This window comes from Miniopterus natalensis, chromosome 2 (assembly GCF_054644295.1).
Source record: "Miniopterus natalensis isolate mMinNat1 chromosome 2, mMinNat1.hap1, whole genome shotgun sequence".
In the NCBI taxonomy this organism is placed as follows: Eukaryota; Metazoa; Chordata; class Mammalia; order Chiroptera; family Miniopteridae; genus Miniopterus; species Miniopterus natalensis.
In genome coordinates, this window is record NC_142082.1 from 63,832,922 (window position 1) to 63,860,269 (window position 27,348).

The following is a 27,348-nucleotide window of genomic DNA, read 5'->3' on the forward strand; positions in this document are numbered from 1 at the left end:
TTTTTTAAAAATTCTAAATTTATCCCTAGGATCACTTAAAGTGTATGGGTATTCCTTTATGCAATTTAAAGCTCCTTCCTTCACCCCCAATGTAAGCTGCTTATTAAAATAAAAACTAGAACAAATAGATCCTCTGGGCTAGGAGGGATAGTAAACAGTGATAATGTCTATATTGTACAGGAATTTATAAATCTGAGGATCACTAGTTAAGGCTTAATGAGTAATCAGTAAGACCAGAAAAGTTTATGGGATTCTTAACAGTTTATAAACTCCTCCAGAGGATAAATGTATGATACACAATCAAGTTTCACTTTCACCATCGACGAATAAGAGCATGACAGTCTTTTAAAAGCTGAACTGCAACAAGGAGGCAAAGCCTGTCTAGGGTTAAACACTAATTTATGCAAAGCCCCGGTTTTGACAAGAATCCTGTCAATGTCAGGCAGCAGGTACACTGACAGCAGGACTGGCTGAAGAGCTTTGTGTCAGCGCTGGGACCAAGTTGCCAATTTATGAAGGCGGTGACAAACCATGGGAATTCAAAGTGCGAAGAAAAATGATTTTCCATAAAGAAAATGATGGACGTTTTCTAACTCTGCAGGCCATACTATTAACTTAAAGGAACAGAGTTCTTTCATTTTGTGAGATTAGGGCTACATTTTAAGAGACCTAATATAGAAGTTCATTATACTAGTAACATTCAAACAGAAAATTCTAACGGGAAATGTAAAAGGAAAATGAATTAACTTAAAAGAAGATGGTACAAAGAAACAGTTCGGGTTTCCTTCCAAGAGAGGTAACTTGGGATGGTACCCAAACCTCCTGATTTGGAAGTTTCTGCCAGTAGCGACTGCTGCAATCCAAGGTCAACCAGCATGACTTTGAGAAAGTGAACATAAGGGAGGCTGCTACTTCCAAAGTCCTAAAGGGGAACTAAAGAAATGGAATCAACAGTAATTAAGAACCTGTGTGTCAGCCGTTTCAATCATTCAATGACTGAACAAAATGTTTATTGAGTAGCTACTATGTTCCTTACAACCACCTATGAGACTGCATATTTTTATTGCAATTTTTAACAAAAAACAAAACTGAAGCTAAAAAAAATTATATGTCTTGTCCGGGTTATGTTGGACTCTACAGTCCATGCTCTTTCCACACATCCCAATGGATGCAGAGGCTAAAGGAGAGAATTAGACCGATCATGTTAGACTCTTAGGAGGATTATATAAAATCAAGTGCTTTCCATCTCAGTTACATATTAAATATATCATGAAACTGATAACACGAAGTAGACATGTCATTTAGATGCTACAGTTCCTTCTGTAAAACACAAATTATCCACAATGCTATCTACCCTGAGGACTATATACTACCTGGTTGAGAGAATGAACTACACTGAAATGGCTACACTATCATTAAGTAGCTTCTAAACTTTAAATGAATTAATGTTAAGTAAAGAGCTTAGAGTAATGTTGGGTACAAAGTTAAGTATTCAATAAAGTGAGGTACTATTACTACTTCACAAATGTAAAGTTGTTTTTTTTAATGACACATACAACATATACCAGTTTTTCTTTTACTGGTTTGACTCTAGCAAATTGACTATTGTATTATCCCAGTGAATTATAGGGGTTGAGAACCGAGCACACAATACTAAATGACTCTTTATGCGGCACTTTACAAAGTGATTTTACAATTATTGGTGTTAATAACCAATATAATACAAAAGCGAGGCTGAGAATCTGGTCAATTAGCAACATGTTCATTTTTCTTCCATTGAAGAAAGGAACCCAGAAGCAAGCTTCTTTACTGAGACAAATCTTACTGGCTTACCAAATATAGTCATGTCCTTTATAAAATTCATCTTAGTTAACATCCCCTCCCCTTGGTATCTACAGACGTCGAGAGTTAACTCCCCTGAGAACATGACTACTTAGAAGGAAAGTATAATAAAATGGTAACATTCACCAATACAAATCTCTTCACACCAGATTTTTCACATTAACTATTGCATATTCCAAGATGTATACCTAGAGACTTAAATGAATATAAATAACTCTGTTCTGTATAGTTGATTGGCAAGGCCCTAAATTTATCTAAGACTGCATAATACATTTTAAATAAGGGATATTTATTAATTTCATAACTTGATAAACCTCATAGTATTTGTTTCTCTGTTTAATGAGTGTTATCACATTTGGTGGCATACACTTTGAGGCAGACTTTTTTTCTAAGCTCTTAATGAGAGACTCTACGTTGTTTAGGCTCCTTTTAGGACTCTTACCAATATTTTAGCATGGTAACAATCAGAAAGGGATCAAGTGTCTGTGATGGGCCACCCCCTTCAATGCCAGAACAAGACTATTCCCTGGTAGCTTACAAATTAACTCTGTGATTGTAAAAGAGCACACGTTCTTAACAAAATTATTTGGTTTCTTATTTGGATTTTGTTTTTTAATTCCACTGCTAGTGAGTGGTGGACAACTTTTTACAACTGTCATGCAACAATTACAACGAGCATTTAAAATTGTTTTCCTTATTTAAAGCTGTGTCCGTGTTAGGAAAATCTCCCTCTATGAATGGGCTAGTTAATAGATGGATAAGTGAATAGACAGGTTAAGTCTTATGAGATCAAAGAGCAGTTTAACATTTTTTTTATTTATTGTGTCACTACCAGGCATGATTAATTCAAGAAGGCCTGAAATTTTGTTAACTTAACATTCCCAGGATTATATTAATGTTACTAGCAAGAGCCTAAAGCCATCTTCACAGGGAACTTTGCAATATTGAATTTGCTGGGTTTTAGAGCAGTAACATAGTCATTAGGACTGTGTGGACTTTCCAACATCAGGTCCCTACTGAGAACTTCCACTGAAAACTGGTCGAGTGGTTAACTGCTAGCTTCTGAATGCACATAGAAGTTCTTTTCACCTGGATAGCCACTTTAACTTTTCTTGCAGCTACTAAGACTACACACTGAGAATGAACTGTCACAGAGAACTTTGCGCATGATTTTTACTAAGGGTTGAAAACTTCGCTGTGAAAATAAATGCATTCTTGGTCAGCTGCCTCACCCACTCTCCTGGGCAGTTTCTAAATCTCTGCATATCTCTTGACAATTCCTCTCCTATACTTGACCTTATTACTTTCAACAGATGACCTGCTTTCACTTCACAGAGAAGGGAGTTCATTAGTAAAGAATTACTCAGCTTCCTTCCCTGAAGCCCAACAACTTACCCTCACCCACACCTGGATTTACTTATTTCCTCTCCCCTCTCTAGTGTCCCTCAACATATTCAAAGTCACAAGGGATTATATCCCACTTACTGTGGCCTGACTTTTTTTTTAATCCTTACTCCTATTTTTACATCCTTTCCTTCTCTTTGCTCCATTGTGCCTTTGGCGTAAACATGATTGGGTTTGTACCCTGAGCTCCTTTAGTTTTTGTTTACATCTTCTATCTTCTTTATCTTCACAGACGAGATTTTAAAAGTAGCCTACATTCATTTTTTTATTTCCCACTTACTGTCAAGAAACTACAGGTTGTCTCCCACATCCACCATCTCACTGAAAGTGCTTTCTACAGTTATCTGCCACCTGTTGATTGTCAGACCCAATAGGCACTGCTCAGTTCTTATCTTCGTTAACCTTTCCAACATTTTATATTGCAGGTTCACCACCACTCCCCCACGCCCAACCCCTGTCCTCCTAGCCAACACCACAATGTCCCCTCCCACCCTTCAACCGTGACATCCCCCCTAAATCTCACCCCAGCCCTTGTCTTATCTCTTTTTGCACGCTTCCTCCAGGCAATCTCATCCATGCTCGTCAGCCTGGATTCTGCTGACTCTAAGTCTTCACCTCTTGCTTTAATTATTGCAGTAATGGTCTCCATGCTCTCTGCTGTCACTGAAACCTATTTTCTATACAACAGGCTAAACAATCTCTTAAAGCAAAGATCACACCATGACACTCCCTAAAATCCTTCATTGTCCCTATTCTGAGGGATAAAATTCAAACGCCTTACCACAACCTCCCTGACTCTTCACCCTTTGACCCCACCTGCCTTTTCATTCTCATCTGTTGGCATTGGCTACACCTAAATTATACGGCTGTCAAAACACCTTACCTATCATGCCCCCTAGACTTTTCCTGCCTTCTTTGTTCTCTCACTTTCCTCCCTTTTTCCCCAAGCTAAGTCCTAACTGTTCTTCAAGACTTTCAAGACTCATTAAACCTCATTCATATTTAACAAATTTGTATTCAAAGCATCTTCTGTTTCAGATACTGATATGAAGGGTGAAGTATTAGCTGAGACAAAGTCCCTGTTCTCACATTGATTTCCCTGAGGGGTTGGAGGCAGGGGCAGGGCAAAGTAGAGAGAGTTTGTGTGATGGTGCATTAATGTTTGATAATGGAATAGTCAGGGAAGCCCTTGCTTCTGCAGAGTATGTTCCAGACTGAGTCAGGTACTCTTCGTCCGGGCTCTGTTCATGATGAACAGATGCGGATGACTTGGCTGGGCTCCTCTGCTAGTCTGTGACTCCTTGAGGCAGAGACTCTCATTAGGCATTCCCATTGTCTAGCCCATAATCATTCTAAGGACATGTGTTGTGCCAACACTGTGTTGGATGGAGAGATAAAGCCACATAGTAAGTGCTCAAAAATTTTTTTGAAACAGATTAATACATATTTGAAATTATAAGTTAAGAGGAAAACTTCAAATATAAAAATTTAACTTTATACTTAATAGTTTAATACTACATCAAAAACTAAAACAGGGATAAAGAATCTAACAAGATATCATAATTACATACCAACATATTCTTGAAATTATGAATGGCAGGTTAAGTACAGATTAAATAAACATTTCAAGTGAGAAATGTAATATGCTTTGCATCTGAAAGCACTTTTGAGAGACTGAATTACGAAGGTGTGTAAGTGTTTTGGGGACAGTATCAATATGAGAAAATTTTGCAAGGAACTGGGAAGTAGAAAGCATGGATAGAGTCAAAGTATGTGGTAAGACTTCGTAGAGGTATGTCTCTTGGTTTAGTTGCACAGGTATTTCATTTACTAATTAAAGACAGAAACAAGTTTAAGGATCATGGTATTTTATCATGAAAAACCATAATCATGTTGCTGTTAACCTCACTGAAGGCAAAAAAGGCAAAATTAGAAATTGATAACTGATGTTTTCATTTTACTTTTTTAAACTCCCATATTTTCAAATCTTTTTTGCAAATTTTAGGGATTAAAAAAAAATCTAAAATTCCCTAATCATGATAAATTTTCTTCTTGCTAATTTTATTTTGCTTGTTTTTACTTTTTCAAATAAAATCATACAATTACATAAAGTTTATAAAATTGAAAAATATATGTACATATACAGAGATTATACATAACCCTAGTACTCTAAAATCACCACTACCATGAGTATAATCTTGTTTAAATCTATAAACTGCTTTTATTCATTTATAAATATTTCCCATATTACAGCCTTCATAATTTTTTTAAAATCACAGCTGTATAATAGTTCACCCATAGATGGATGATAATTTATTTTACCATTCTCTTATTGTTGGGCATTTAGGCAGCTCCTAGTGTTTTACTATAATAATGCTGCAGTAATCATCTCTCAGCAATCCTCTTACTTCCTTTGCTCTTTCCCTAGGAGAGATGAACAACTGTGAGATTACTGGTTTAAAAGGTATGAACACTTTTAAGGCTTGGATAAAAAATTGGAAGCATCATGCCAATTTACACTGCCATTAGCAATGTATAAGAGTACTTACTCATACCACTGCATCTTTGCCAGCATAAGCATTACCATTTAATTTTCTCCCCATTAACACACAAATTTAACACTGTACTTGTTTCAATTTGCATTTGATTACTACCAAAGTTCAATACTTCTCTCTAATTTTTAGTTATAAAAGATGACACTGCTACTTCAGCAAGAAACCATATTGAGCATAAGTCAATGGTTCAAGGCTGTAAAAATAAAATAAAATAAATAAAAAAATAAAATCTTTAAGAAAGTTAATTCAGTTATGACATGAGTAACCGTTATTGTGCTCCATGGTAATTAGGCATTAATGGCAAGCAGTTCATGTAAGTGGCTATTATGACTATTATTTAGACATAGCCAGGTGAAGCATTCTTAGATTATGGGTGAGGGCTGGACCAAGTAGAGCTATAAACTCTCCTTATGCCCTCATAAAGGTCCCTTTATCTGAAACCAGATGTGATCCAGAAGCCAAGTTTCCTTTCTAGCTCCATGCAGTCTCTGTAAACTTAGCACCCAGTTAAGTAAAGGTAATAAGCGTTGTAATTTAGTTTGGCTGAGTGTGGGCTAGAACTTACTTTACCGAGAATCAAAGACGAGGTCAAGTCAGATAATATTCAAGAAATGGCCACCGAATCCCTAGTCTCTTCTCTCCATGACTATTCCTCCAGTTAAGGTCTTCAGTAAGACTGCTGAAGAACTCTGAACTCTAAACTACTGCCATCTCCTTTCGCAGAGAAGAAAGGACTTGAGGCAGATCATTCTCCCGTCAACCTCACTAACTCATGGAGGAGTGATCTGGGTAACAGGATTTAAAACACTCCCCCCTGCTAAAAATCTTTCTCCCCAACACTGTCTAAATTTCCATGAATGAGAGATTCTTTGATGTTTCTAGTTATATAATTCTGAGATTAAAGAAGACGGTGAGAGTGCGAAGGGTAGGAAGGGGTAACAGTAAAAAAAACTCCACACTCTACAGTGATGATTAATTTACCAGCCTGGTTGTATACTCTTGAAATACTTAACTCTAAAGCATGCAGAGAATAGAAATAAGAATTCCAATATGGAGAGGGCACAGGGAGAAACAAAAAGAGTTAAGTCATTTTGGGTTGCTTTAAAAATGCATAGCTGAGGACACTGTAATACTGAAGAATAGGGAAGGAAGAGGTCAATAAAAATTTATGGTTTTATAGACCCTGGGAGTTTACAAAGCACATTTCTACCAGTCATATTACTTAATCCTCACAACATCCTGTACTGAAACTGAGACCAGAGATATTAAGTAACTTACCCAAAGTCACATAGGTAGTAAGTGGCAGAGCCAGGACTCGACCCGGTTCTTCTGATTCCTCCTGTGCATTTCCAGCTCCCCTGGAGCTGAAGCAGGGGCAAAAAGGGAGGTGGAAGTAATTTGCCCAAGACCAGCCTTGCCCTCTCCCCTTCTTTCAAAGCTCAAGCAGAGCAGACATTTAACTCTCTCAGTGACCCCTTTCATCAAATTCTTTCACCACAAAGCACACAGAATCTGAAAATGTCTCTCAGCCTTGGGCCTGAGAACAGCAGTAAGCAGTAAACAATGTCAGAAGTATTTCTGGCTGTATTTTGCCATTTATGTGAAATTTATTGGAACTTGAAAGCATAGTATTCTTATTTCAGAAAGTAAAACTTGTTTTTAAAATAATTGACATTATTTAAAGCAGTTTGTTTAAAAATGTTTGTTTTACAGTTTCAGGCAAAGCTTTTAAATTACACCATTAAAAAAATTACCCTGGCCTGGCCGGGCATGGCTCAGCGGTTGAGCATCGACCTAGGATCCATGAGCTCTCAGTTTGATTCCCGGTCAGGGCACGTGACCGGGTTGTGGGCTCAATCCCCAGTCGGGGGCGTGCAGGAGGCAGCTGATCAATGACTCTCTCATCATTGAAGTTTCTATCTCTCTCTCTCTCCTTTCCTCTCTCTGAAATCAATAAAAAATAAAAATAAAAATAAATTACCGTGAAAAATGCCTAAGAACCAAGATACCAAATCTACCTTTAACCTATTCTGTGGTCTTTTTCCCCCCCTATTTTAATCATCTTCCCTCAGTGATTATTTTCACTAAAGCAATTATAATCATTAAAATGGACAGTCTTTTAATAGCCAATTTTAAGTATTTTCAACAAATTAAAGGAAAATGTGTGCATCTTCTTGAGATGTCTTTTTTGAGATGTAAGTCTGATATTCATTACTAAGTTATATCTAAAATACTTTAAATGTAGCCATTTATAATTAATTTTCTATAACAAAATTTAGAGATTCCAGTCTCTAGTTTCTTGAATAGTTCCTTAATTTTTCTTAGGGAATGATACATTTTAATTTTTCATCTTAACTAAGTTTAATGAGATTTCTTTTCTTGTCTTTGCTTATTTTCCAAAAATATGAGGATATAATTTAAGTGGACAGAGCATATGACCAACTTTTTATCATTTCTAGATCTTTTGTAATCAGGTCCAATATACCTCAGCCTCTAATAGTCTTTCTGCTTAGGAGAACTTCTATCGGTAGGGACAGCTGCTAAGTAAGCATTAACACTGATTGGGCATGTGAAAGATCAACTAGGAGATCAGCTTATTTCTGCCAAAGCCTGCAGAGGCTTCCTGAACTTGAAGAGATGCTCTGTTTAACCAGACTTCACTTGAGCACCAGTCCTGTCTGAGGTAGGACATATCCAACTATAGCTAAAAGCCACCTGAAACCTTTACAATGAATAAAAAGACAAACTGACATAAAAAAATAAAGCAAAAGGAAAGAGGAGAAGGAACCTGGATGAGGGGGGAGTTGAGAGGAAGAGAAGAGCAGCAAAAAGAAAAAAGAGGAAAAAGGTTGACCCAGAACAGATAAAATTTTAATAAGTGCTAATGCTCACAAGCTTTCGATAGGTATCCCTTTTCCCACTGAGATTTCAATTCCATATTTTAAAAATCTAATTAAGTCTAACATTCTTTGGGTACTGGTGTTCAAATTCAGGAATTCCTAATAATAAGATTTATATTATCTGATCACCTTATGAAGAAAAAACATATATTAGTGTACTTTCCCCCACATTTTTAAAGCATGATTTACTTAAGTCTTTTCAAGATAAAATGCTCTTTATACTCTCTTAAATCATTCATTATACGGTACCGAAAGTGGTTACCCACATTAAGAAAAATACAAGTCCATAAATTTTAGAATCTGAACCGTACAGAAACAGAATTAAATTGACTTCTAACATCGTACTTTGTATAATAAGCTCTTTGTTAAGCATGACCAAAAGGTTTCACCCTAATTTCCTAATCACATGATCTGGGGAAAATGAGCATACTTTAGGCAAGACAAAAATGCCAATAAAAGGTTGTTAAAGTTAATACTAGTTTTGAAAAGTCAATGTTGGCCTTCACTACTTACTTCCCTCACACTATCACATTCATTTGACATGCATAACAAAACTGAATCAAGAAGCACACCAACAAGAGTTCCCAGAGTGGAACCACCCAGTCTGATGGAGGCCTTATTAATAGGGAGTAGGTGGTTTCTAGAAGAAGAAAATGTATCTTCTACTTCTCTTATGTCCTTTTAATTCCTTGGATATATAGGCCAATCTATTTTCCAAGGTAGCTTTGTTACAAAAAACATTAAAAAATATTTGTTGAAAAACCATCATATTAAACTGTCATACTAGACTTTGATGTCTGAAGGGCCCTTCAGTACTAAAGGTGACAACCAGGACTACATCAATCATTCAACAAATAATTATGGACCTCCTTCTACTGTTTCTGCTACCAAACCAGTTCATGTGCTCAGTTAAAATTCTGATTCTCTCAAACACTAAAAGAGATGATACTTACAGTATTCATCTACTGCTTATTTAGAGAGCTTCTTTGCACTTTCACTAGAATTTATCCAACCATAAATTCTGCCCTTGTTTATAATTATAAGTGCTTGGAGAGAAAACACTTCTTAAAATAAGACTTTTTTCCCCTCCAGAACTCTCAAGTAAACTCTAGATTAGATCCAAGATTATCAATTTGTTTGATTTAACAGCTGTTAAGTCACATAACGACTGTTACTTTACCAGGAAAATAAGCACAGCAGATCAAGAATAGTTTTTTTAAATTTGTTAAAGGCCTCCTAGAGAACAAACTCCTATACTTAACACACAAATGACCACGTAAGATTAAAAAAGAGAGTGGACAACTAAAGACTCACTATGGTATGCAATTATATATGTACCATTAGTCCCCCTTTAGCCCATCACTATCCAGGTTCACAATCCCTGACTTTAGAAAAGGGAAGGTGCACTGTGCGAGCTCCACCTGAAAGGGAATAAAGTCTACAGTGCAATGAGCAACATTATTTTTCTGCTTTTTCAGGTGCAAATGGAAGAGGCTCAGAAATTCACTAGAAACTAACACAGAATTGTGCATTTTTTTTTTTTTTTTAATTTAAGAAGGCTGCCTCTTCAGATTTATAAAAATCTTTAAAATATACTGATATGAGTGCCTAGACAAGGCATGTACCCAATATAAGATTAACTTCTTTGGGAACAAAGAAATAAAACGAAAATATTCCTCCTATTCATTTGTTTTACTATTTTATTTCCTGTGGAATGAGTATATTAGCAAGTCTACTGCATATATATGCAAAGGAATGGTAAAACTCAGTGCAGTTTGAAATTATAGCTTTAAAAGTCCTGGTGAGTAAAGAAAATGGAAAAACAAAACTTACACTTAGAAGAGAACCAACCTTGGATTTACTGAATCAAGATATCAAAGGAAAAAATAAGTTCACCTGACAATCCAGCCCCCTTTAGCTGTAGATCTCACCCATGGTGCCTCCTTAAAACTACTTTGAAAGAAAAATCAAAATCATGTAATATTCAGCATATATCTAAAACAACATGAATTTACTTCTTAATCAAAACCGATATTTAGGAGCCCGTACTTTAGGTTGCCATTACTAAAGGGAGGCTTAGAAGATAAAATAGTTAACATAATAGTTACTGGTATTATTCATGTATATTTAAAAATGCTGTAAATTTTTCAAATAGTTAATACTTAATATTTATATAACAATATTAATATTTATATAATTTAAGGGTTGTTTTTATTAACTGTCTTTAAAGTTAGAATCAAATCTGAGTGATCATTAAAATAACTTTAAAAGAAAGCAAGCACATCTTAGGTAATATCCTGCCACGTTATTTCACTTAGGGAACATGAGGCAGTAATCTAATCTGTACTTCCACTGCTCAATGAAGGAAAATTCAGGTTATCCAAAAACCTCTTAAAGATATTTTTATATACAGTTCTTCTGAAGAGATTACAATATATTAAGTTATCAGATACCAAAATTCAAACAATTCTTTGTACAGGTCCTAAAACAGCATATTATTCCCTTAGTATTAAATGAAATGATAAAATAAAATGTCTCTGTTGAATAATGTAGCCAGCTCAAAACTAGATCTCTAGATTCTGATTCTAATCTGCTAATTTTAGTTATCACAAACTGAATTTGGGCTTCGGAAGGTAGACGTGAACAATATTTAAGTGGCACATCTGTGTATATGGCATGCAGTTATGAAGGAATCATTTCTCCCTCTATGTCAGCAGCTTTCATATCTTCAGTAAAGTCCTTTTGTGCAATTCCCACCTCCTGTGGGAATTGTGAAATTCTGGGTAATAGATGAAGAAAGAAATAAACCACATCAAATACAAACAAACTTTATTAAAACAGTTTAAAGATATTGCATGAAAGTCCCCAAATTCCACTGCCCATGATTTGAAAATTATATTTTAAATGGGGCTAAACTAGCTGCACAGTTTCATTCTGATTTACTTTGTCTTTATACTGCAAAAGAAAACCAGCGGGACCCATATGGCCATCTTTGAAAGGAAAGTTTCCCAAAATACGTATTATAGAAGAAAATGTATTTCAGTGACCTTAATCAAACTGCGTTTTTAATGCAGAAATTTAAGTATGGTAAGTTATAGCCACTAATTAATTTAAGAATTTATCAGCAAGAATGAAAAACCTTTTGAAATAGGTACTTGTACTTTTTACTGGCAGAACCTCATTGTTACCTAATTCTAATTTTCCTACGAAGTTAATGGTTTCTATAACAATTACCTTCTTTATAATATCTATTGTGATTTTTTCATATCAAACTTGATACAGCCTAACTTTATCACTATGTCTTCAAAATTACTAACATGACCTTGTTCTAATACATTTAGGATCCATTTAACTCATTAATTTCTGTATTACAACTCTCAATCTCTTACTTCAGTAAATAAGTTAAGATTTATTTTGATTCTATATTTCTTTTTAATATTTTTACTAGTGGTAGAATAATTTATGGATTTTTGTGAACAATATCTGAATTTGAAAAGTTAACTTTCAAATATCACTATAAAATAAATTTTGTACAAAGTTACCTCAAAAGTAAAACTTAAGATTGATAGTTCTTTTCTTAAAGTATGCTAAAACTGAAATATATATGTCATAATTATTTTAAAAAATCCAAAACCTCCTAAAGACAAATTTTTCTTAAGTAGATAAAATAGATAAGAACTTTTAAAGTAGATAAAATTCATTAAATAACACTTTCTTCTTTCACATTAATTTTATCTTTAAACTAAGGTGGAGTGAATAAAGACCTAAACATTATTTAAAACTTCAGTAAAACAGATTTTCATCATCTGTATTTTGTCTTAAAGCCTCAAAAATAATGAATAAAGACTCTCATGAGATATTAATTTTGTTTCACATACTAGAACTGGAATTTTCTTCCAACTGGGCAGTGGGCAGGAATTTTATGTTTTGCCTACAAATATGTATCCCTGACCTAGAACAGTGCTTGCTTGGCACCTCATGGGTGTGCAATAAATATTTGTTGAATAAATGAATACTTTACAGAAAAACAGTTAAGAGAGAATAATCATCTAAAAGACAACGACAACCATCTGTCACTTTCCAGAATTACTGTCCATAATGTGTACCATTACCTAAACAATAATAATTTTTCTAGTTAAAACAACAGCCAAACAACAACCATTTCCTGATACCAGGAAGCACATACTATGAACTTTAGAAAGAAAGTTTAGAAACTAGAATGTTCTAAAACATTTCTTGGGATATGAGTCTCAATGGAACCCAAGTCATAAATATACTTGGAGAATTAGGACTTGACAGTGCTTTTTCAGGTTTAGAAAAGCAATTCAGAAGCAACATCACCTTAAAAACACAAAAGGTTTGTTTGAGCAGCGGCACCAGGGTATTTTCAGTAATTCTAAATTGCCTGTGGCATCTTTTTACTGGTTTTCTGGCATTTGTTTTAGAGTTAAAAAGAATCAATTTGGAGAGGCCTGCAGGGAACATAAATAGCAGGTTTTCTTTGCCCCTACTGTTTTCTCATTCAGTGGTCAGAAATATAAAATAATACATAGTATGGTTTTCTCCCTATATAATTTTTCCAGTAAAATGAGACTCCTAATTCATCAGTTACTTTAATAAAATAAGGAAAATCCTACAATGTTTAAAGACCATAGAAAAAAATTAGAGCACTTATCCAGTTAAAAATGAGCTGTGAATCTCACATTATGTGTGATAGAGAGTTCAATATAATAAAGACACTAAATTTAAGACAGAATATTTTGTGGTAGCTAAAAGAACCATGTGAAATCAAGGTAGAATAAAAAAATCAAAAATGACTTACCAAAAAGTAAATCATTTTAGAGGAAATAAAGTATTTAATCATAATTAGAACCTAAGTTTTTGCCATCTAAAATATCACCACTGAGTATGTTCTGGAAATAAAAGGGTGTATCCAGATATTTGGTGTAAAGGCAGAATTAAGGCAAATAATTCCTAAACTTCATGAGAAAAATATTAACACTTAGAATTAAACTATTAACTAGATTTTTTTTATTTTCCATACAAGAGACTATTAACTTAGTCAGTGAGTCTCTGAATATTTCATGCTTTTTATTTAATGACTTATCCTTACACCTTTAAGAGACAATACAGGCAACTGATTTCTATAAAGGCTTTTGGCTTACATACAAGCTTTTTGGGTTGTTTTTCCTACTTACTATTAAAAAAATCTTCAATACATGAGCACTGCTACATTTAGGAAAACAAGAGGTTTTCTGAAATCTTGTGCCAATAAGAAACATAATCCTTAATAAAAGACACAGTATCATTTCACAATTAAAAATCATAATGTACATATATAGTGTGAGAGTTAAAAAATTAAAAATTACACAATCCATAGTGTAAGTGAACAATTGTGCTAAGGTTTCTAAGAACTTCGCTGCACCTTTAGAGCCCTTAAATTTTTCTAGTATGATTTACCAATTAAAGTTACCTTATTGGCATAGTGAATGCTTTGCTTTCAATTAACTTAAAACTTGTTACGATTCCCCAGTTACAAAAAGAAAAAGCGCTCATACACTGGACATTTATATTCTCAGAGGCTAAGAGAAGTCTACACTAACTCAACATTAAATATGACAGCTGCATAGACTTTTTCTTAGGGACTTTTATGTATTTCTAAGAATAGAGGTGGGTGAAGGTATGTTAAGCTGGTAGCTTCTATATATCAAGAATAAGATGCTTCTATAACTAAATCAATTATTCATGAAGATAAAGAAGAAAGGACAATCTTATCCTCAATAATGACGTTCATGATCCAAAAATGTTTGTTATATTAATTTATGCAAAATCATAAAACATCGACAATCACTTATTATTTGTAAGTAGGAGAAAATAAATACCAGCATCTCCAAAAGATTTAGTGAGTCTATCCTGCTTCTTCCTGAAAAAACATTTCAAGCACCTTATAAGAAAGATTTTTAGGTTGACTGCAGAGAAAGTAAACAGATTAAAAAAATAGCACAACGCATACATGAGTATTCACAAAGAGGCAGGAAGAATCTGAATGTATTGCTGTGGTTCAAACAGAATCACTACATGGGCTGTGACATCTGGTAAAGTTATTGTCCAGCTAAGTTTACATAGGTCTAAAATCAGTCATAAGGCAATGAGGACTATTTGGCGGGGGGGGGGGGGGGGGGGGCTGTGGAGAGAAAATGATCACTTTAGTACCAAACACCCTTGAATGGAAGAGCTACAGTGAGGAATGACAAATGTGCTCATCACTTATGGCTACCCTGGAATAGAAAAGTAAGTAGAGAAGAAATGAAGTAAGAAAAATAAATTTCTCTTTAGGGAGAAAAGAATAAAATTAATCTCTTATTAAATCTCTAAAAAAATAAAAATTAAATTAAATGTGAGAATTCTATTTTAACCTCTGACTGTAATGGCTAAGCACATTGGGAGCACATGATGAACAGCAAACCAGGACTCAACTAGAAATACAGACTCAATAGATAATTACTATTACCATAAAAGCTAGATTAAGAGGCATCAATAGAAAAAATAATGAAAATAACCATCATATGAAAATCAACGGGGCAAAAATTTGGGTACAAGTTTCTCCAAGAAAAGAAAGATATAAATACTGGCGGTATTTCAGTCTTTTAGGGAAAAAGTGACTAAACTTTAAAGAAAGAGAGGAAAAGAATCTCTTATTCAAACACATGAACCATTAGTAATATTACACTGTAAAATACATAATGATAAATTATTTAGAAAATAATAATTTTTCTAGAATAAAAATGCAAAGAATTAAGATCCATGGCCCAAAACATGATTACAGCTATAAGGGTTTTTGTTGTTTCATCTACCTTTTGTGGGGGGAGAGGACAAGGGGCATTGCTGAGGTCATGTCAGAAAAATGTAAAAGGACCAACACTAAACTAAACTAAAAGCAGTTTGTGGGAAAACAACGTATGCTTCAATGAGGAAGGCTACTGTCTGGATAATATAATTTTCTAGTTTATTTTGATATTCTATGAAAATAGCAACGAATTAGGCTTCTAATGGTAAGTTTCTTAACAGCCACCCATAAATTAAAGGAAAAAAATGTATAAAGTTATAAACTAATTTTAATGTCTTGCCCTCCTGTTTTTGCCTAAATGTAGTTGAGAATCTATCTACATAAAGTCACATAAATCCTGAACAAAATGGTCTCCATGAGGCCAGTACATTTTAAATTACATTATCAAACTTATCACGCAGCATCGACATAACATTTGGCAGCAAAATTAATCAAATAATTATTAAACAGATACTTACAGCTAATCTGTACATATACATATATAAATACATGTATAGTAAATGCAGTGTGAATTCATATATACTTTAAAGTGTTTTTCTTAATTTTACATGTAACTAAAATAATAAAGAATATACTTGTATCCAACAGAGATTTAACTTTGACAACTGCTGGACATAATTTAGTCAAATTTAAAGTAACAAAATATGCATAAAAAACAATTTTACACATACAAATTTTTGGCAAACATATACATAAGGGCACCTATTTCCAAAGCATAATGACAAGCATTATACAAGAGAAGTAATTCCAATGCTTTCATTTTTATTGTAGTGCAGTGTAATTATTAAATTAAAATCTTTCTTTAGGGGTTGCCAGTTTTAAGCAAATTCAAAATATTTTTCCACTGAGAAATTTTGTATTATTATGACTAATCTTTCAGAGCTACGTATTTTCTTCAAAATAGCTTATGCCTGTGTACAGAATTTGGATCACGTACCCATGCCTCTGTTTGAATGGGCCTGATGTTGCTTAGTAGCACCTCTTCATAGTTTCCATAATCAATGAATTTAACAACTGCTGTCATACCTGAAGAATGGAGAGCTTCAACTTCTGCTCGGTAAAACTGAGGAGACAAAAAGGAGTTCAAATATGACAATCAACATTGTCTACAAAGGACAATATTAGATAGAAATGTAAATAATTGAAGTGTTAGAATGTGTAATTTCTTTGAAAGCTCAGATGTTTTTTTAATTAATTTTTTGAGATATAACTGCATAGAACATTGTATTAGTTTTAGATGTACAACATAGTGATTTGATATATGTATATGTGAAAAATGATCACCACAATAAGTTTAATGTCCATCACCACAGTTATAGAATTTTTTTTCTTGTGATGAAAACTTTTAAGATTTACTCTCTTAAACTTTCAAATATGCAACATTTTAAAGAAAATAATTTTAAAGAATATAATATATTTAAGAAAGAAAACTTACCTTTGAATAATCATAAATTGGCTAAAAAAGATAAGTTATCTCACGCATATGAGTTCTGACATACACTGAACAGGACAGAGCCCGGTGGTCAGGAGAGAATATTCACATGCTAATGGGTGTATGAAGAACTAGTGTTATGTTTTGTTGTTAGCCATTGAAGTCCTTTGACTAACATTAGTAAAACAATTCTTATGTACTTATCAGAATATATCATTATGGAGCAATTTATTTAAAAAATATATATATATGACAAAATAAATCCAAAGAAAAAGGCTCATTGCTGCTGTCATCACAGGCAGCTGAGGGGAAGTAGGGATGTCAGGTAAGGAGTAAGCACATTATCCATACCCAGGAGTTATAGGATTTGAGACACTGCAAGACTAGACACTTTTATTTTATCAGTTTATCCAGTTTTACTTGGCTCTGGGAACTAATGCTCATTAACAAACCCACAAGGAACTGATTTACATAACAAGTACAATTTAAAAATTTATCCATTAAGGTAACTGCAGAAGGTCAACTAATTGGAGCACTGCTCCACTATAGGTCAACCCATCCAGGACCTAAATTATAGGTCAGAATGTTGCTTGTGAACATGAAATAAGAACGAAAAACTCTTTCCTCTTAAGGAATAATTTCATTAAACTAGGTTAGGTGGAGACTCTACTGTAACAGTATCTCTTAATAGGCTCACCAGAATCAGAAAATGCTAAAGGCAACAGAAGTCTTTATTCTTCATATCCTCTAAAATATGAGTTACCCTGGATGTACCAGGAAATAATCTGTTTTTACTGATTACTTCATACTACAAAGGTTATTAAGTTAATCCGTGTTGCTTCCTTCGAAGGTCTGGATGCTAAGAAGATTAGAGGTATCATGCTGGAATTATCCAAATCTTGAGTTCTTGATATACATTCACAACTCTCCATCCCTCCTTTATATCTTTAGCCTCACACTTCTGTGTTTTGTGAGTGGTTGAGAGTATTTTTGGACCTATTTTCACTTGTAAGCTTCTCAGATAATTATGCCAGTTTAGGTAAGTTCAACAAACAATGAGTCACTATATACCCTAGAAAAAACAAGTAAGTTGACATCTTTTTAGAACTTTCACAAAGACAACTTGTGTAAAAAATGACTTCTATATAATGTAAAAAGCACTGTAAAAAAGGCATAGTGATCTGGCATTTGATAAGGCTGAGGAATTTGGGAAGAGCTTTCTGGTGCAGATGGCAATTGATATAGTCTTTAAGGGTGAAGAGGGTTTAGCCAAGTACAGAACTGAGAAGGGTGTTTGTTCCAGGGAATGTTACAGAGACATAAAACATGAAGATGAGTGCAGGAAACTACAGAGTTTCAATTTAATTATGGCATGACATGAGAAAAAGGGTAAACCTTTAGTACATTAGACAGGACAAGAAGGTAAGAGCCAACTGGCTGAGGCTCTACATGACGTTAGAATCTATATTTATTTTACAGGTAAAATATTTGAACTAGGAAGAATGACATGTTAAGCCCAGGAGCACAATGGTGGCAGTTTCAGCAAGTGTAAGAGGAACAAGGTTTAAGGAAGCAGGCCAGTCTGGAGGTGGTTAGAGTACTCCAGTTGAGGGGGCAGAAAGAGCTGAACTAGTGAAAAGCCAATGCCCTTTCTTAAATCTTCACCCTGGCCTCTGGCTAGAAAATTAAAAAGTTGCCTAGCCTAGACAAGACATTTAAAGGCTATCTCTTAAGTTAGGTGGTTTCAGAAGATAACTAATCCCATCTCTTTCATAGGGTGACTATTGTTTATCTCATTTGTTTAATCATATAATCTATGGCGAGCTCATAGTCCCTCGCTCTAAACAGAAAGTATACATCCAATTAAAATCAACATAGTAAACTTAGAAGGTCATCTAATAATTCTAAAACTACTCTAAAAGCTCAAAACATTTTGGGAATTATTAGGTACTGTCTTTCAGAAGGTACATAACATTATTTTGAATAAATTCAGTAGAGGCAATAGATGAATTCAGTATTATTGATTTTTTTGAGACAATTACAATTAAAAGTTTTATTAACAATCTCATTAGGTATTTGAAGGCATAGGGTAATAACATAGCCAGAACTATCTGATCTACCCCAAGCCCCTGACACTTAGCAGCTACTCAATTATGGTTTGTTGAATACTCAATATTTGCTGAAGAGCTTATCTGCTAAGTCTAATATCTCAATATCTGTAGGTCTTTTATATTTCTCTGTTGCTTCATTTGTTTCTGTTCAATCATATTCTCTCTCTCTCTTTAACCATGTCTCATAATTTTTTATAGGATGCCAGACATTGTAGATAAAATATTGAAAAGGTTCTAGGAAATGTATTTTTTTCCTAAAAAGAGGATTAGATTTTTTTTGTCAGGCAGATAAGAGTACAAGCAGATATCCTTGATCCTGTAAAGGGTTGGTTTTAGGCTTTGTAATGGCGTGTTTGTAGTAGTTTTGTACTTACTAGTAGGGCATGATCCTTGTGGAATTTTAGCCTTTCAAATAGTATCTGATTTGAATTCCAATCACTTACCTCCTTTGCTTGTCGAAGTCACCAAAAACCCCAAACTGTCCAACATGGAAAAACTATTTTTCCATCTTCATCTTAGTCAACCTTTCACAGACGCATCTGGCACAAGGTCTACTCTAAGGTAGACACTTAGCTCTACAAACCAACATTGATTTCCAACTACTTCACCTTTTCTTGCCCCTACCATGAGGGAGAAACAGGTAAACATAAGCAATCCCTCATTACCCAAATCAAATAGTTCCTGTATTTTGGAAAGTGAGTGGTCTGAGTTGAAAGAGTAATAGTCAGAATAGTACTTGCTTTCCAGGCCTTCCTAACAGCCAGGAAGTAGCCATGTAAAACAGTTCCAACTAATGAGATTGTTGATATTTCTAGGAAGGCTTTTGCTTTTCCAGAAAAAAACAAAAAGCACAGGTAGTGCTGTCTCCGCTCTACCTTTCAGCCTTTAATAAAATCTTGGCAGTAGAGATACTGCTTCTAGATGAGTATTATCCTACATGCAAACAAAAACCTTAAGACTATGCCACCTGGTTATACACCCTGTATCCTCCTTGCTGGTATCATCAGGTAACATGAATACCTGGCTTATGCCTCATCATTCATTGAACACAGTGGGCCTGGTTCCTGATCCCAAGCCTTACAGTATCTTTTTAAAAGATCCATCCACATTCTCTAGCCTGAATTTCAGTTCCTTGAAATCTTCTGTTAACTTTCCTTCCCCCCGTTCTTTGAGTCACATACACTCTCATGGGCACATCTTTACCTTATCAACTGAAACTACTCTACTTATGAAATATTTAATTCAAATATTTTTTTCTTTGACCTGATCCTCACATCTATCCAGGTTCCTGGCACTATAACTCCCTTACCTGTTTTAATTACCTTGCTCATATCTCTAGTCCCCTAACCACTCTACTTTTTTCCTATATAAGTGCCCCATTCAAAATTAACAGAATCAACAAATAATTATTAAATTCCTACACTGTGGGAACAGCGGGGCTAGAGGCAAAAACTAGACAAAAATCCTGCCTTAACGAACTTAAAATTATGGTAGGGGAGACCTATCAATTCAGGAACCAAAATAAAAAAATATTCAAAAATTCTGACAACTTTAAGAAAGTGAATAAGGCAATGATTGAGAAAAACAATAACGTAGGGAGAAGGGGGCAGATTAAAGGAGGCTTCCTTATCGCAGAGGGTCCCTCTGTCCCCTTCGCCTTCCTGTTCTCACTGTGTGGCCTTCTCTCTCTCCACCAGGTTCTTTTATCAGATCTACTGTATTCTGTCTTGACCTCATCTTTTATCTTTCCCTTCTCCTTTCTCTACAATTTCCCTCTTTCCCTTTTAGCCAGCATATAATGTAGAACATAAGAATGTTTAAAGGATAGGTTCGATAATTATATTATTTATTAGCTAAATAATTAACATTTCTCTTAATTTTTAAAAAAGTAGTCTGATCGTGTAAATTTTAATTTAGACAAAATCTGCAGAATTTAACTCTGGGCCACGCAAATGATTTTCTTCCTTTGTGAATTAGTATAAGTTCACTAGAAAGAAAAGCAAACAATAGTTCAGTTAATGGTAAGTGAAATCACTTAATCACTTTTACAATACTACTCTGATATACAAGCTAAAATCAAATGTAACCTAACCAAATCTATGGGACTCATTCTCCTTAATCATCCATAAAAAAACCTCTTTTATAAATTATATATCAATAAATCTGTTCAAAGACTTTAAACAGGTACAAATGTAGAACAAAACTTGCAGTCCCAAAGCAATGCTTTCTTTAGTCTCACTAGAATGTTACATTTAGTAATGTTAGTATATAATATCATTATGGCATGCATACCTTATTGTCTTCCCAATAAAGTGCAAAACATTCATCTCCAGGTTTCCACAGTTTTGCATACTCCATAGGAATAGATGATTCTAGCACTTTTTCTGGTTTAATTGGACCAGATCTTCTTTTGGGCCCACTGTTGTAAAATGTTTTATCATCATAGGGTGTAGCTGTGGGGGGTCCTACTGGCTTAATAGGTCCCACTCGCCTTCCCTTCAGTGGCATTTCTGTTTCTCCATTTGGAACACCAATGAAACTATTAGTTCGGACAGGATTCTGGTAATCAGTATGTACATTAAAATGTTTTTCAATTTTTACACCACTGAAAGCTTCGTTATTCATTGTTCGTGGTTTCCTGTCATAAAAATGATCAGGATTTGCTGCTTGGTTTTCTCTTTTCCCACGTTTTTGATGATTATAATCTGCGGATTCTTGAGGAAGTGGATTTTCTTTCGCCTCTGCATAGGGTGGGCCTCTTCCTGATCTGCTTTGCATAGAGTTATCCCTTTTTTTAAAAGCGCCATCATTGTGCTGAGAACTTAAAGGGTAGGAGGAGTCTTTAGTCCTATCATATCTAGAATACGGTCTATCACATCTGATTCTCTCTTCAGTCCACACTTCAGATCCTGAAGAAGTACTTGGTCTTTCAGTACCTCTATTTCTAGGTAATCCACTGCCTTCTAAAACTGACTTCGAGTTCTGGGTGTCTTTTTGAAAACGAGGAGGTTTCTCATTTCTTGGCTGTCTGGTATCATTCCGAGGAAGATATCTTGGTTGACTGTTATCTTTTATTCCATTCTGCTCATTACTCAACAATCTGTGTTGTCCCTGATGAAGCTGCTGTGGTTGAGATTTAGGTTCTGAAAAGTAAATTATATGCATATTAAAATGATGACTCTGCATTAATACTTATTTCTAAATACCTAAATTATATTAATACAAAATTATCAAACTACTGTTCACTATCTCCCCACCCCATTAACTTCCCTCTCTGCTTCCTTAGAGCCCTGTATTTCTAATGTCAAGTGTTCTGAGTCAGCCACATTAGTAAAGTAGAGCAGTGATATGTATGAACCATGAAAAAATGGTGGATACTTTCAAAGCAATTTGTCTTTGTCACTGAATGTTTGCATTCTTATAATATAGCTAGCTACATATGCAATTTTGGTAATTCATTTCCCAAGACATTAATGAAATAGAACTGTAAACTGCTAACTCAGAAGCTGCTATAAAACTACATAAGGACAACCCTTGCTCAACTCCTTTCTGAATCCCACTCCAATTTAGAAAAGTACAGCTATTATTGTCAGTCAAACTCTAGCCTTTTCAAAAATGTCATTTCTCAAATCTTTCTGGATCTGGAATTTCTAAGCGTTTGGATTACAAATAGGTATCCCACTATAGAAAAGAGTTAATAATTTTCTTGACCTATCAAAGTAATTAAAAGCAAGTACTACTTAGAAATACAGAAAACTGTCAAAAATATGATTAAGCACAACAGTGCAAATTAATATCGGCCAGATACCAAAAGCAATAACATGGTAAAGATATACTCATAGATAACTTAATAACTGTATTTTCCAGAGGGACTTTTATTCTATTTCAATTTGTACCATGTTGTTTACACTTTCTTCCTCCACTGTTTCACACAACATGCCTCTAGCATTATTACCAAACATACTGATTGGTCTTTGGCATGCATGTCTTGTTTCTCTTGTCATACCCCACAATCAATAGGCAGGTCAGGATCATTCCTATATTTCCCCAGGGTCACAACACTTCTCAACAGGGTCACTACTGACATTTTGGGTGAGAATGTTTCCTGCACTGCAAGAAAATTAACATCTTTGACCTCCAGGAACTAAAGGCCAAAGCACCCTCTCCCAGCATTCCTAGTGTCTCCATACACTGCCAAACACCCACTGGAGGCACAAAAAAGTACCTGATAAAATGTTTAAATCAACGGGGAGGAAGAGAAGACTTTTAAAAGTCCCCGAGTGATAATACAAGTCACAGACTAAAGATCAAGACTCCACATAGCAAAAAAACTTCTTAACAAAAACAATGGAAGCTAGAGCCAATCTAACAGGTTTTAAATGTCTTTTAAAAGGAAAGAAAACTTTTTTCTAAATACAATTCTACATCCAGCCAAACCACCCATTAATTGTGACAAAGAAGACTTTTCAAATAAATAAGATGTGAAATGCTAGCCAAGACCATTTACAGAGACATTTTTTAAAAATTCCTTTCCCCAAGATCTGCTTTATACACAGAACACCAACATCCTGTTTTCAACAACTGTAGTCAACATTAAGTTCTTCTTTAGAGAGGAGGAAAATGGTCAGTTTTGGTTCCTGCTGGCATTACTTATTTATTACCCAGGAGTAAAGACTTGGGAGAAAGTGCAGTAGTGAATATAAGCAGCACGCAAATGAGCATTTCCAGCAGAAAGCGTATCCTGGCATTTCTTCCAGTCCCTCTATATTAGAGAATAAAGACAGCAGCTGCCTCTTTCTGTCTGCAGCGCATTCGGTACCTGCCCTCCACTTTATTATCAAGGAGTCCCCACTGCAGTCTTCAGGTATAGATGTTACGGGGTTTTATGTAAGGGGGAGAGAGAGGTAAAGTCCCTTGTACAGAGAAATGAAGAAATTGTTCAGCTTCCAAAATAGGTTAAATATGAAGATATTGTATTAGCTGTCATTAGGCTTGAATAGATATTTGATACGCAAATGGTTTAGAGTGGCTGTGTTTAGGGATCAGTCTGTCTTTTTACTCCAGTTAGGGCCACTGATCCCTACGATGGCCAGAAAGTGCAAGGATATTAGGTCATCACAAGGGACAACACTTCCTGACTGGAGACGGGGTTCCTGACAGCCACGTATGCAGAAGGAGGCTTCAACCAGGCTTGGCAGGGCTCGGAGAATTTGATCTCAGTTCTTCCAAAAGAAAAAAGTAAAGATTTCCTAATCTATTTAATTGGCGATATACATTAGATTACAGAATAAAACAAGTGATCTTTCTAATAAGAGCATACTTCATTTCCAATCATGTGCTGAGATAAAAGAGTGAAAGAAGAATCTACAAAGAAAACTGCTTTTTAAAATAAGAATTTAAAGAAATAAACTAATTACGGTGATGAAAGGATAAAGCTGTGCTTTTAGAGAAGGTGGTTTTCTCACATACCCATTCCATTTCAAAGTAAAATAGCTATAAGCCAAGAAAAGACATCCTTACATGTCTCATCACTCTCAGATTTCCTTAGCCAGTACCTTTTGTCTCAGACAGAGAAGTAATAAAGTCAGATATAAAGTAAGTATTTAGAAACTGAGCTAATCTATCAAAAAAATAACAAAATATGCTCGACTACTGAACTGCGGAAAACGTAATTTTAGATAAATTAAGAAACAGATCCCAAGTTAAACAGAAAGCGCCTCAGTCCTTCAGCCAAACCCTAACTGCTCTCTGCCGCCCTTCCCGAGGAGGTCTGATGATTCCAAATCACTAGAAAACTGGTCAGCACCATAGGCGAGGCACACAATAACGCTAATAAAAAATAAACTGAGAGAGTTTTCTGTATAAACAACAGAATAAAATGCATCAACCTTTTTGTAATGACCTGAAAGGGAAAGATGAAACAACAGTATGAACAAAAATTGGTAACATTTAATAGTAAATAGTAGAAAAAAAGAAAAAGGAAGATAAGTGATAAAAAAAATTCAACACAAAATAACTAAACCTATGAAAACATCTAAAAGATCACAGTGATGAAAGCTCAAATGAAAAACCTGATCAAAGAATGCTATAAGAGTTTAGTAGGCTTTGTGATAAAATGTTCCTGTTACACCAGGTAGTGAGCTTCAAAATGTTCACAAGATAACTGATTACAGTATTTTACATCACCATGCTTTGAAATATAGGCATCAAGAATGAATTTATGGTCATAAATTATTTAGATTTTTATATTAATTCTCTTTTGCAGAATATTCATCCTCCAGTCAGTTGTACCTGCATTTTATAGTAGAAAAAGGTACATTCTGTTTCTTCATTTTATTTTGAAAGACCTACCTGAAGAAGTGACTTAATATTTATTAAGATTTTATTATGTGCCTGACTCCACTTCAAAGGTCTTTTGCCTACATTATTTCATGTAATTCTCATAATCACCCTGAAGGGCCATATTATTACCCTTATTTTACAAGTGAAGAAAGAAAGCAAAGCTAGCAGCTAGCAAATGTTGAAACCAGAATTTAAACTCAAATCTAATGGCAGCTAAAGCCCACGATTTTTCCACCATGCCAAACTGCCTGCCCAGAGAAACAAAACAGAATGCAACCAACAGCATGTTAGCTACAATTTTATCACCTACATCTGTTCATTTCTGGGAGATACAGAAATCACAAAAGCTCTTTAGCAATCCCTGATGGGCTGAAAAAATAAAGCTGTATACTGGGTTTGCCAGAATACTGACCTAAAATTAATAATCTTTCTATTAAAGCAGAAAACACTAAAGCCCCTATTAACAGTTGGACTGCTATTTAGAAGCTCACAACTGGCACTTAGAGACCGCACAATGTGCAGGGTACAGCCTCTGGAGGGACTGAACAGCTGCGTCACAGCTCTGCACTTGCTAGTTCTGTAACCGTAGGCAAGGTATCTAACTTTTCTGAGCCTCATCTTTAAGGTAAGGATAATAGTAGTACCCACCTCAGAGGATTAACTAAGTACTTACACCATATCTGGCTTTAATAAACATTCAATAAATGTTAGCTGCCATTGTTATTATGATGATTATTAGCATTATAATTATGCAAATAAACATAATGAACTGCATCAAGAAAAAACCAATACTTAGATGATAAGGTGCTTCCCTATTTACACATCTTCACTATCACCAACCTCACCTTTAGTTAGGATCCTTACCTTGCTTTAGTTTTTTTGTTTATTTTTGTTTATTTTTGTTGAAAACAGGGCAGAAAGAATGCTTTAGTAAAAATTTGTTTGTTGTCAAGTTTTCAAAGTCATAGTGCAGAGAAAATTTAGATACATTAAAAAATCAAAATCATATTCTAATACGGTTTTTCATTTAAAATATATTATAAACATTCTCCAGACAAAATTTCTCTATATACCCTTTATATTTTTCTACATTAAAAATGCTAAGAAATATTTTTAAAAGTAAAAATTGCTTTTAATCTTATATTAGAAAAATGTATAAAGTTCTACCTTCTGCCTGTCCAATCCCACCTCCACAGATAGCCACTATTAACATTTTCAGAGGTTACTCTTTCTTTTTATATAATCCATACAGACATCTGTGCACATTTATTTATTTTTTGTTAATAAAAAATTAACTCATGAGCATCCCACAAGCTGCAAGATATTTAAATTAACTGTATATCATAGACATGTTTCCAAGTCAACGCATAGAGGTATCTTGTTCATTTCAATATTGCATTTTCTTTTTAAAGGAAGATACTTTAAATATTATTACATATTAACCAAATTGCGGGTAGGATCAGTCAATTGTGCATTGGTGGCCTTGGGTTAAGTCAAGTAAAGCTCCCTTGTTGATAAACTAGGCATTTATATACCAGGGACTAAATTTGTGGGTCAAAAACCATTTAGAAAGAACTTTATGTTATTTTTGCTTTAAATCAAATACTGTTTACTGAAGAAAACATACTGGATTTAAAAATCAACTAAACATACAGGACTGTAATTTATTATCAAACCTGTAAAAACTGAAAGGATGCTATGCCAGAGCTAGTGGACCTGTCATGCAGGAGGAACCAGTCAAGTGCAGAAGCTAAATTTAACCTGTGTGATCTTTCCTTCCAAGCTGATTAATATTTTCCAGGATCATAAGTATAATCATTTTAAACACAGCATTATCTTTGCAACACATGTTCTTGAACATTTCACACAAAACTATAGCATAACAAAAGTGAGAACTCCTACAATTTGAAGCTAA

At 34.6% G+C, this 27,348-nt stretch overlaps 1 protein-coding gene across 2 annotated transcripts in view; it reads right to left on the minus strand.

Moving 5' to 3' along the window:
- TDRD3 (tudor domain containing 3) overlaps positions 1 to 27,348 on the minus strand; it is a 146,068-nt gene that overhangs the window by 15,357 nt on the left and 103,363 nt on the right. The window contains exons 11-13 of one of the 2 annotated variants that reach the window (XM_087814305.1): positions 21,384 to 22,234; positions 16,486 to 16,611; positions 7,080 to 7,165 (exon numbers count right to left, since the gene is read on the minus strand). In XM_087814305.1, coding sequence (XP_087670431.1) covers positions 7,080 to 7,165; positions 16,486 to 16,611; positions 21,384 to 22,234 — 1,063 coding nt within the window. The remainder of the gene's footprint in view (positions 1 to 7,079; positions 7,166 to 16,485; positions 16,612 to 21,383; positions 22,235 to 27,348) is intronic. The other variant, XM_087814304.1, reaches the window with a different exon arrangement.